The 11,580-nt window shown below is 46.2% G+C and overlaps 1 protein-coding gene across 1 annotated transcript in view; it reads right to left on the minus strand.

Moving 5' to 3' along the window:
- The window catches only part of POLR1A (RNA polymerase I subunit A), a 183,606-nt gene extending 172,096 nt beyond the window's left edge, over positions 1–11,510 (minus strand). The window contains exons 1-6 of the mRNA XM_077477963.1: positions 11,287–11,510; positions 9,384–9,588; positions 6,342–6,491; positions 6,047–6,154; positions 3,453–3,538; positions 137–240 (exon numbers count right to left, since the gene is read on the minus strand). Of these exons, the coding sequence (XP_077334089.1) occupies positions 137–240; positions 3,453–3,538; positions 6,047–6,154; positions 6,342–6,491; positions 9,384–9,588; positions 11,287–11,363 (730 nt within the window). The 5' untranslated portion in view covers positions 11,364–11,510. The remainder of the gene's footprint in view (positions 1–136; positions 241–3,452; positions 3,539–6,046; positions 6,155–6,341; positions 6,492–9,383; positions 9,589–11,286) is intronic.
- Positions 11,511–11,580: the final 70 nt, after the last annotated feature.

Consider the following 11,580-nt stretch of genomic DNA (forward strand, 5'->3'; position numbering starts at 1 on the left):
TGGTCAGCTGACAGCGGATTTCAGCCCACTGTCAGCTAAAACCGGGTCACAGGAATGCAGAACGTACTGCACTCCCGTAAAAACCAAAATAAGATAAACAGAAATAGATATTTAACCAGACTGCAACTGCACTTACTTTCTGAATCTTGAGTTATTTCGTCGTCACCCTTCTGCTTTTTTGATGACATTATTATAGTCAGCTTGCTGTTGTGTTCTTTTCGCACAGTAGATTTTGGTGCCCTAAATGATGAAAAGGTCAAGTGAGCTATAAAAATTAAACTGGTTTTATAACAGTGGCTGTGTGCCTTATAATAAGATTTTTTCATTCACTGCAAAATCCTTTCCTTGAACTTCATTGAGGGACACAGGAAGTCGGTAACTGTTGGGTCAAACTTCTGCCTACAGGAGGATTGGACACTGGCAAACAAAAAATAGTCGTCTTGTCTAAGATAACTCCTCCAACCTGAATCCCAGAGATTTACAGCAAGCAAAGTAAGCCTTTGTCAGATTACAGAACTTGGAAAATTTCCTAGCTTTTAGCATCATGGGAATAATAAATTTAGAGATGCCCTCATGCTCTAGAAGCTGGGCTTCAACAGATATGCCGTCAAAGCCAGCGATTGAAGCAGGATGGTATATCGGTCCTCAAAACTGAAAATCCAGATAGCATGGGAGGAGCCAACACAGCATCCGCCAGGAGAGTCCATCGAGGAAGTGAACCACATCGGCCTGGGGCATTCTACAGTTATGAGGAACCCCCCCACCACACCTAGTCTTGTTCCTTCAAAACAGACAAGGAAGGTATTTCAGGGGAGGAAAGGTGTAGCTGATCCTATAGAGCCACCAGAGCCTCCACTGCTTCCGCTAGGGGATCCCTGTACCTGGAGACAACCCCAACTCATTTCTTTTTAATGTGGCGGCCAGGAAGTTCACCTTCAGTGTACATCACTTGGGCCACTCCTCAAGTAGAGACACTTCCAATTGTCCATGCCTGAGATGTAAACGGTTGACAAGGCTGGAATGTGAAGTTCTGCTAAAGGACAGGACTATCTATACCCCTCCTGCCATGTGACATCTAGTTCCTCCTTGACAGTTAACATATGCAACTGCTATGGTGTTGCCTGGCTGAACATGGAAAATATGACCCTCCAAAATAGGTGATTAAGCACTAAAAAGGACAACGAAAACAGCCAAATATTCAGAAAGTTGATGGGGAGACAGGAGTCCTCAAACAAATCCCCTGTACCAAGAGGGTACCCAAGACTCTCCACCAGTAAGACAGGCTGGTATCTGTTGTGAAAATCTCTCAAAAGACATAAAAAGGAAGGAAGGACTTCCGAATCTAAGGCCGGGTTCACACCACAGCGATGAGGGAACGCCGCGAATCCGCGGCGTTTTCCCGCATCGCGCACCTCCCGCCGGCAGTTCACACTGCCCTATGCGGACGGCTGGGAGTGTCAATGATATGTTAATGACACCCCCAGATCCGTCCGCATATCGCAGTGCGATCTGCCGACTCGCACAGGAATCGGATCGCATGGTGTGAACCCCCATGCGATCCGATTCTGTTGCGGACCAAAAAAAGGGTCCCGTGCGAGTTTGCTGCGGGAGCGATGCGAATTCAGCCATACTATCTGTATGGCTGAACTCGCATCGCTACGGAGATCGGATGTGATTTGCGGTGCGAATCACATCCGGATCTCCCCCCGCAGCAGTGTGAACCCGGCCTCAAGCTGAAAATAAAGCTGAATTTCTGAGCCACCAAGCCAAAGACAACCTGGTCCCCGGGATCCAGAAAAATTTGTCTCTCCAAGGACTGTTCAGGACCTGTCCCATGAAGTAGAATGTTGTGTTGTAGGGGTCTGGATTGAAACTGGGAAAATTAAACTGCCTAAAAAAGAATGATACTGTCAGCCATAGAAATCCATTGCAGAAGTGAAGAAACCAACGATTCCTGGACTGAAGAGAATGAACTTAGGAGCAGAGCGTTTGAAGTTACTCCTGGGGAATAAATACTCGAGATGCATCTAGGAATATATTCCAAGGTTTGAGCAGTAAGAAGTATGTTGTTCCCCAGAACCTGAACTGACTGTTCCCTCAGCAAGTAGTTGTCCAAAATGGAAATGCCCTCAGAGTAAAGAAAAAGTACTGGGGCCAGCACCTTGGGAAACACCCGAGGTGCAGTAGATAGGGCAAAGCCTAATTCCTCAGTGACAGGCTTATCCCAAAAGAACTGGAGAAAGTTGGCACTGGACAAGTGGCTTGCAGGTCGCTAAAGGAATGTGTGCCGCTCAGGCTGTAGGGGGTTTTAATCCGGTGCCCAACACTGTGAGTGCCGGCTGGGGAAGGAGCTTGTACTGGCTCCAAATGTCAAATGTAAAACAGAGGCTGTATTCCACAAGCTGCATATCAGAGCAAACCCACTGTGGTAAAGTATGTAGCAATCTCAGCCCGAGCTCATGCCAGGCACATTTTTCTCCGCCCCTTGGAGCTTAATCGGGGGGGTTCATGATTAGGCTCCAAAAGGGCAGAGCGAAACGTGTTGGAAGAGCGTTGCCTGAAGGTAAAATTCCAAACTAGCATTCAAAGTTCAGTCCAGTCCAGTGGGGCCTGGGTATGGCACCCCAAAGTTAGGCTAACCAACAGCTAAAGAAAAGATGCTCATACTCCTAAAACGGAGGCATTTGTGTGCAGGAAGAGTTATCCTGGGCTGGTCAAAAGTTGTGTCCAGTCCTCACAGGGCAGCAGTACAACCCAACCCTTCAGGTGTTCAATTGCTGAGAAAGAATACAGTTTTCTTCTATGTCATTTGAAACCTCAAGCAAATTAAAAAAAAAATAATATCTTTAATTCTGAACTCCAGGAAGACAACAAAATACACATAAAAAGGCATAGCTGCCAAAAAAAAGCCCAATTAGTATTTTACAGAAGATAGCATTGATGGCAAGATAAGATAAACAGGTGTTCCCTGTATTTGTTGAAAATGTCTTAGTCTTAAAATGAAAATAAATGCAGTCAAATCTAAGGAATAGTAGCTGCAATTTATTCGGTTTTGTTCTTTGGTTTGCGCTTTAATTTAAGCCTACAGGGCCTTGTCCCTCCCACAACCCTGTGATTGAAGAGCAAAAGAAGGAGCAGAATACTTCATGCTGAAATCACTCTGCTCTCTCCTCCTACTAGCATGTCCCTTGTTAGTGCGTGATCAATATTGCACAGCTGCCAGGTCAAATTTAAGTACTTGCACTGCTTACATAAAAAATAAAATAAAAATAATAATAATCATCATTATTTCATATTAACAAAACTGCATTCAACTTGTATCATTTATAAGCGTCTGGAGTTCTGATTAAAATACAATTTTAAATGCTGCTGGGTATTATTCAAAATCAGGAGTCAGAAATCAAAGCTAACAACTTCCTGCTGTGAAATATAGGACGGTCCCCATGGCTTACTTGCAGTTAGGGCATTTTTTAGATGCCATCTGAGTTTTCCAGAAATCTGAAATCAGTTTATTTCGTGTCACACAGATATTTTTCACCTGCAAGAAAAAAAAAAAAAAAAAAAGAAGATTGGAGTAAATTAGGACATAAAGGTTAATTGTCTAAGGAAATTTCTAAAAGTAAAATTTTTTCACCATGTATAGAAAATGGACAGTTGCTTTACTTTTTCTGTATACTCTTTTTTTTTCTTCAACATTTTAGAATAGGATTGTGTTGAAAAGAAATAGCAAATTTGGTGCCTCAAAAGGGGGCTGTGAGGAGCGCCATAGCACATCCACAGCCTTTGGCCATCTACTGTAGCACGTCCACAGTTTTCCCTTTACTCTAGTACAGGGGTCTCCAAACTTTCTAAACAAAAGGCCAGTTTACTGTACTTCAGACTTTAGGGGGGCCGGACTGTGGCCAAACTGTGGTCAATGCGAGTAAAAAGATTAGATAGTGTGTGGGGTCAGTTTGAGGAGGAATAGTGCCCTTGGGGTCAATGGAAGGACTAGTGCCTCACTGTTGGTGTCAGCGGAAGGACTAGTGCGTCACTGTTGGTGTCAGCGGAAGGACTAGTGCCTAATTTTCAGCGGAAGGAATAGTGCCTCAACATTGGTATCAGTGGAAGATATAAGGCACTATTGTTAGCGTCATGGAAGAATCTGTGCCCCATCTTTGGCATCAGTGGGAAGACTATTGCCTTATATCAGTGGAAGGAACAGTGCCCCTAAGGCCGCATAAAGCATAGGGCCAAATTTGGCCCACTGCCGCAGTTTGGAGACCACTACTCTAGTATCTTTAGCTCAGTATGACAATTTTCCACTGTACATTATGTGTAATGCCACATACACACGACCGGACTTTGACAGCAAAGGTCCGACAGAGCGAATCCATCTGACAATTCGATCGTGTGTGGGCTCTAGAGCTGCAACTAACGATTAATTTGTCTGTCGACTAATCTATCAATTATTTTTTCGATTAGTCAACGACTATCCGATTATTATTATTATTTTTTAATGAATCTAGTGTTTTTTTTTGATTAGCTAATTAATCCTTTGCATAACCTTACAAAAAATAAGTACATAAGGGGGAGGGTGTGTGGGGACAGTGTCAGTGTTTTTAAAAAATAAATAAAAAAAATTATATTTATTGCCATTTTTTTTTTTTATAAGCCCTGTTGGGGGGGGGGGGGGGGGGGGGGCTATGGTGAGATAATCAGGGGTCTTAACAGACCTCTGACATCTCCCATTTGAGACAGGGAAAGGGACTGGAGACAGATTTGGCTGGGTATGGCAGAGTATGGGCAGGCAGAGTATGGGCAGGCAGAGTATTGCTGGGTACTTCAGGGTATGAAGGGATGGCTGCTCCCATCCGATCTCTCCCCTCCAATGTACAGATTAGTACAGAGAGGGGAGAGAGGAACCGAGAGGCCGAGACCATGGAGCGCTCCGCGGATCGTGGCATGTGCCGATCCGAGCGGGGTGACCCATTCGGATCGCGGATCGGTAACGATCCGTTGCACCCCTAGGGACAGCGGCACGGAGGGTGAGAAGAGAAGGGGACGGCGGCACGGAGGAGAGTGGGCGATAATGACGCATCGACGCCCTGCACGCACGTCGACTCGTCGTGGCAGCTCTAGTGGGCTCCATCAGACCTTTGCTGTCCAAAAATCTGACGGACTTTAGAAATAGAACATGTTTCAAATTTTTTTCGCCGGAAATGCTAGTCCGACGGATGAAAACCCGACGCTAGGGCAGCTATTGGCTACTGGCTATGAACTTCCTTATTCTAGTCTGGTCGTATGTCATCACGTTCAAATCGGTCAGACTTTGGTGTGATTGTGTGTGGTCAAGTCCGTTCATTCGGAATGTCCATCGGAACTCCGCCGAAAGTCCGTCAGAAAGACCGGTGGACCTAGTCCGTCGAAAAGTCAGCTCTTGTGTAAGAGGTCATAGGCCTCTATAGGTCATCCACTTAATGCGACAACTTGTTAACCCATCTTGCTATAACTTAAAGCAGAGCTCCACCCAAAAAAGGGGAAGCTCTGCTTGTTTGCTTCCTCTCCCCCTCTGATGCCACATTTTGCCCCTGTCGGGGGAGCGGATACCTGTCAAAAACAGGTATCTGCTCCCACTTCTGTGTAAGATCACCACATCTATGTGCAGCGATCTACTGAACTTCCGGCTGCCCCTCCTCCTCCCGCATTCTGAGAAACACATAGGTCCCAGAAGACAGCGGGACCATTCAGAAAGTGCAGCGTGACATGCGCATGCGCAGTAGGAAACAGGCTGTGAAGCTGGCTTTCCCTTAGTGAAGATGCCGGCGCTGCACCCGAAGCTGATGGATGGATCAGCTAGGGGTGACAACATCGCTGGATCCCTGGACAGGTAAGTGTACTTATACTTAAAGACAGCAGCTGCAGTATTTTTAACGGCTGAGTTTTAATTCCCCCCCCCCCAGGCTGGAACTCCGCTTTAAACTGTGTGTTTCAGAGACTGTAAGAAATTTAACAGCACAAATGCCCCCCTCCCCCCCTCCAAAATGTAATAAAACGTTTCACTTACACATGATGCAACTTTCTCCTTTGAGTGAGCTTTAAGCACTTTTCTGGTGTAAGTTTGTAGCTCTTCATGAATCTCGTTGCCACTGGCAGCAGAATTTCCTTCCAAGAACTGGGGGAAGATTGAAAACTTTAAGTGTTTATATCATGCACTATGCTAGAATAGAATGTTCAACATTATGATAAAAAAAACTGAATTAAATTATTTTTTTAAACTTCTCTACATTAGGAAAGAGGATGGACAAAGCAGGGTCTTACAGAGTGACCCGCCAGTCTTTAGCCGCTCAGCGTTCACTCACCCGACTGAGGACTGCTTCCAGCTCATAAACTTCTTTGAGGGCACCACATTCCAGGACCTTCAGCTGGCTGAGCAGAAGATGAATGACAGAACGGGGACATGTCAAAAGCTGGCAGTGAAAGCAGGAGCCGCGCACCAGGAGGTACAGTTTCTAAAAAATAAACACAAAATTTAGTTCACAGAAGACACCAGTACATTTCACCAATCCATGCCCATTTCCCCAATTTGTATCCCTTTAATAATTCTGTAGTAAAGAAAAGTATCTGTTGAAAAGATATCCAGCAAGCTCCTAACTTTCCATTTCAGTGGACCGCACAGTGCCTCTGCTGTACTGAAGTACCGAGCAATGTTATTAGCACTGCCCAGTTCTCCCTCACTGGACTACCGAGCACCTCTCCCCATGCTCTGTAGTCCAAGAGAACACAGGACATCTCTAAAATACTGTACATGCACTTTTTGCCATGTTTTAACAACGCTGGTTATTTCTTAGACCACCAGACAACCCTATTAATCACTTCCCGTCTGGCGGGTCCCGCGGACTATCGCTGCGGGGATACCCACGATCACCTCATGGAGAGGAAGAACCGGGAGATGCTAATGTAAACAAGCATCACCCCGTTCTGCCTAGTGACAGTGTCACTGATCTCTGCTCCCAGAGATCAGTGACATGTCACACACAGCCACACCTCCCCACAGTTAGAAACACGCCCCAGGACACACTTAACCCCTACACTGCCCCCTAGTGGTTAACCCCTTCACTGCCAGTGTCATTACACAGGAATCAGTGCATTTGTATAGCACTGATTGCTGTATAAATGACAATGGTCCCAAAAACGTGTCAAAAATGTCTGATGTGCCCGCCATTAAAAAAAAAAAAAAAAATTACTACCATTACTAGTAAAAAATATATTTATTAATAAAAATGCCATAAAACTATCCCCTATTTTGTAGACGCTATAACTTTTGGGCAAACCAATCAATAAACGCTTATTGTGATTTTTTTTTACCAAAAATATGTATAAGAATATGTATCGGTCTAAACTGAGGGAAAAAAAATGATTTTTTTATACATTTTTGGGGGGATATTTATTATAGCAAAATGTAAAAAACAATGCTTTTTTTTTCAAAATGGACGCTTTTTTTTGTGTTTATAGCGCAAAAAATAAAAACTGCAGAGGTGATCAAATACCACCAAAAGAAATCTCTATTTGTGGGAAGAAAAAAAAAAGGGACATCAATTTTGTTTGGGAGCTACATGACACGACTGCGCAATTGTCAGTTAAAGCGACGCCGTGTCGAATCGCAAAAATTAGCCTGGTCTTTGGCTTAACTTAATACTGACATAAAATACATTTCTATTAAATATGAGCAACTTTGCAGCCAAAACTCACTCACTCTCAAATTCTAGTCTTAAAAGAGAAGTTTGGGATATGATAAAAATATAAAAACACACATACTCCCCTAGGTGGATGCAACAACCATCCCCCGCCGCCTCAACACTGAGAACTGAGCAATCAAAGACCGCTGATCACCCAGTTCTCAGTCTTCAGTGAGTGGTGACTATCAGTCCCTGGCTATCTGCTCTACTCTTCCACCTCTCACTAAAGTGCTGAGCTGTGCAGGGAGTGGAAGCAGTTGGCTCAGGCTCTCCGCGAACAAGCTGCTCTAGCTGCCGGTCAGCCATACATGCGGCACAGGGCATTTTCTCAGCGGGAACTTGGGGGAACACAGAGGTGATTATATGAAATGGCAAGGGGTGCAGGGTTATGCTGGGTGATCTATTTTTGTGAGGCAGTCTATTATTGTTGTTGGTGGTGGATCTATTGTTGCTGGAAGGGATCTACTGTTGAGGAAGGGGTTCTACCTGTCTGCTGGAGAGTCTATTGACACTGGCTGCTGGGTGATCTGCTGTTGCGGAGGTGATATTTAGTTGCAGATGTCCACTGTTGCTGGGGGAATTTATTGTTGATGTGGGGGAGGGGGTGTGTACAGCTGCTTGCTGCGGTGGGGGGGGGGGGGTTATGGCCTTGTCTATTTTACTGCTTTTGTTACATTCCATACAAAATTACTTAAGGTAGCATAGCAATATTTGGCTCTGTATTCCCTAATAATAATAATAATGAGGTGGCGATAGGAGGTGGGAAGGGGGTGAAACCAAAAAGGATGGTACGAAGGGGGTGGAACCAAAAAGGATGGTGCTCGGAGGTGGGAAGGGGGTGGAACCAAAAAGGATGGTGCTCGGAGGTGGGAAGGGGGTGGAACCAAAAAGGATGGTGCTCTGAGGTGGGATAGGTGTAGAACCAAAGGATGGTGCTCTGAGGTGGGATAGGTGTAGAACCAAAGGATGGTGCTCGGAGGTGGGATAGGGGTAGAACCAAAGGATGGTGCTCGGAGGTGGGATAGGGGTAGAACCAAAGGATGGTGCTCGGAGGTGGGATAGGGGTAGAACCAAAGGATGGTGCTCGGAGGTGGGATAGGGGGTAGAACCAAAGGATGGTGCTCGGAGGTGGGATAGGGGGTAGAACCAAAGGATGGTGCTCGGAGGTGGGATAGGGGGTAGAACCAAAGGATGGTGCTCGGAGGTGGGATAGGGGGTAGAACCAAAGGATGGTGCTCGGAGGTGGGATAGGGGGTAGAACCAAAGGATGGTGCTCGGAGGTGGGATAGGGGGTAGAACCAAAGGATGGTGCTCGGAGGTGGGATAGGGGTAGAACCAAAGGATGGCGCTCGGAGGTGGGATAGGGGTAGAACCAAAAGGATGGCGCTCAGAGGTGGGAAGGGGTAGAACCGAAGGATGGTGCTCAGAGGAGGGAAGGGGCAAATAAACAAAGTGACTCAGAAGGGGGAGTTCCAGCATCTAGCCTCTGAGGAAAAAAAGCCCTGGTGCAGCCGCTGGACATTAATTCATACCCACCCACCACCAGCAGGCAGAGGTTATAGCACATACACTTTCAGCTTTAAATACAACACATCAGCTACAGAATGGTTTTACATCTGTTTGCGCATCAAAGGAAATGATCAGGAGTTACACAAAACCACTTACATCAAACAGTAGCGGATTATACACCGTTAATGGCAGCTCAATGTGTCCGAGGTGTCCAGGGCAATTCCGGAAATCCTGTGCACACGTAGCACATGCTTCCTTGTTGTCCGCAGGGCCCAGAGCAAGATCGTACAGGCCGTTTAACATGGGGTTGCCCACATTGTCCAAGTACTGCGAGTTGGTTATGGCCTTCACACTCAACTTTCTAAAATGGAAGAAAACAGTCAGTCATAGTTCATAGTTATATAGTTAGTAAGGTTGAATAAAGACACCAGTCCATCCAGTTCAACCTGAGTGAGTTTCTACAATTGTCCCTATCCCTGTACATTGCGCACTCAGATCGGTCCTTACCCTCAATCCAAGGTCCCCATTCATATACTAGGGCCAATTTTGGACAGCGGCCAATTAACCTACCTGTATGTCTTTGGAGCATGGGAGGAAACCAGAGTACCCGGAGGAAACCTACGCAGGCACAGGGAGAACATGCAAACTCCAGGCAGGTAGTGTCGTGGTTGGGATTCAAACCAGCAACCCTTTTTACTGCTAGGCAAGAGTGCTACCCACTACACCAATGGGAAATATATATATGTACCACTTATACGTCAATGATTCTGAACAAGTGCCATTCACCAAGTAGAGGAGTAAAGAGGAAGATGGCAGCTCAGGAACCTGCATGTCTGCCATGACAATGAAGAACATCTTAAAAGGTTATCTGTGTCAAAGCAATACCCTGAAAAATGTATCTCCTGCCTGCGATTCCCCTTATTAAATAGCAGCGCATTTCACCAAATGTGAAGGTGCCCACCCACGCACCTCATAGCTGTATCTCTGCAGTGTGAGAGGCAATGCTGCCTATGACTGAGAGAGGTTTAGAGGGAAATCTAGTGATGTCACTACTGTGCCGTTATCCCTTCTCCTTGCTGGAGGCTCTGACATAAGGAAGCAAAGTCCAGCCTCTACCAAGATGGTACAACTGTGGCGGCTGTTTGGCAAGTGGTTAAAGCGGAATTGAACCCTCCTATCCTAGCAGGGGTCCCAAACTGGCGGCCCTCCAGCTGCTGCGACTACAAGACCCACAAGGGATTGCAAGGCTGACAGTTACAATCATGACTCTCGCAGACAGGGGCATGATGGGACTTGTAGTTCCACAACAGCTAGGAGGACCACCAGTTTGAGACCCCTGCTACAGCCAAGGAAGCTGCATTCCGTTTGATCTGCAACTGCCATGGTGTAGCACATGTTCAGTTTTGGTGGTTTGACAGTTTGGTTGCAGACACAAGAAAATGTGACAGTTGGCAATCCCAGCATTCCTGGAATGTAACTTTTTTTTCTTTTTAAAGCGGTAAATTGATGGGTTTAGTTCCACTTTATGATTTACTGCTGCTCAGGGGCTTCAGCAAAATGGCCGCCTCCAGCAAGAAGAAACAGGAACAGCGCCGTAGGCAATTTAAAGCACACACTAATTTTGGTAACATAATAATTAATGTATGTTCCTTGCTGAAGAACATTACTTTTATCACATTGCTATGGGCAGAGGATGTCCGAGGGGGTAAAGGGGAGGTACTGTGGGCTTTAAATTACACTGTTGCCATGGTGACATGATGATGGGGGGTAGTGGAGATCACTGGGTGCATTACCCTCATCACTGGGGTTGATTTACTAAAACTGGAGAGTGCAAAATCTGGTGCAGCTCTTCATAGAAACCAATCAGCTTCCAGGTTTTATTGGCAAAGCTTAGTTGAACAAGCTGAAGTTAGAAGCCTATTGGCCGCCATGCACAGCTGCACCAGATTCTGAGTGTGTCAGGTTTATGTGTCTGTCCATCTGACAGATGTGTGACCATAAGAGGGGAGATCAGCAATGTACACCCAGCACCCCCTATACCACACACAGAGGGGCTCACCTGATCTCCTCCGAGCCGAACATCACGAAACTGACCCCCTGCAGGCGCCGCCATGGTATGTCCCGGGAGAGCAGCATGATGATCCCCAAAACACCCCGCACCGCTCTGCCTCCACTACACACACCGACACGTGCGGGACCCGGAAGTGGAGCACACCACCGCTCAGCAAAGACCGGGGGTGCTCAGAAATACAAACCAACACACATGCACGTTATCGGCAAGGGCAAAAGAAACAGGGCTGAAAGTAGCTGGGTAGGAAGGAAGAAGTGTGGCAGCCCCCCGACTGTATAGACG

Source organism: Lithobates pipiens, unplaced genomic scaffold, assembly GCF_037356315.1.
Source record: "Lithobates pipiens isolate NorthernLeopardFrog02 unplaced genomic scaffold, aLitPip1_a1.2 Scaffold_13, whole genome shotgun sequence".
Classification (NCBI taxonomy): domain Eukaryota; kingdom Metazoa; phylum Chordata; class Amphibia; order Anura; family Ranidae; genus Lithobates; species Lithobates pipiens.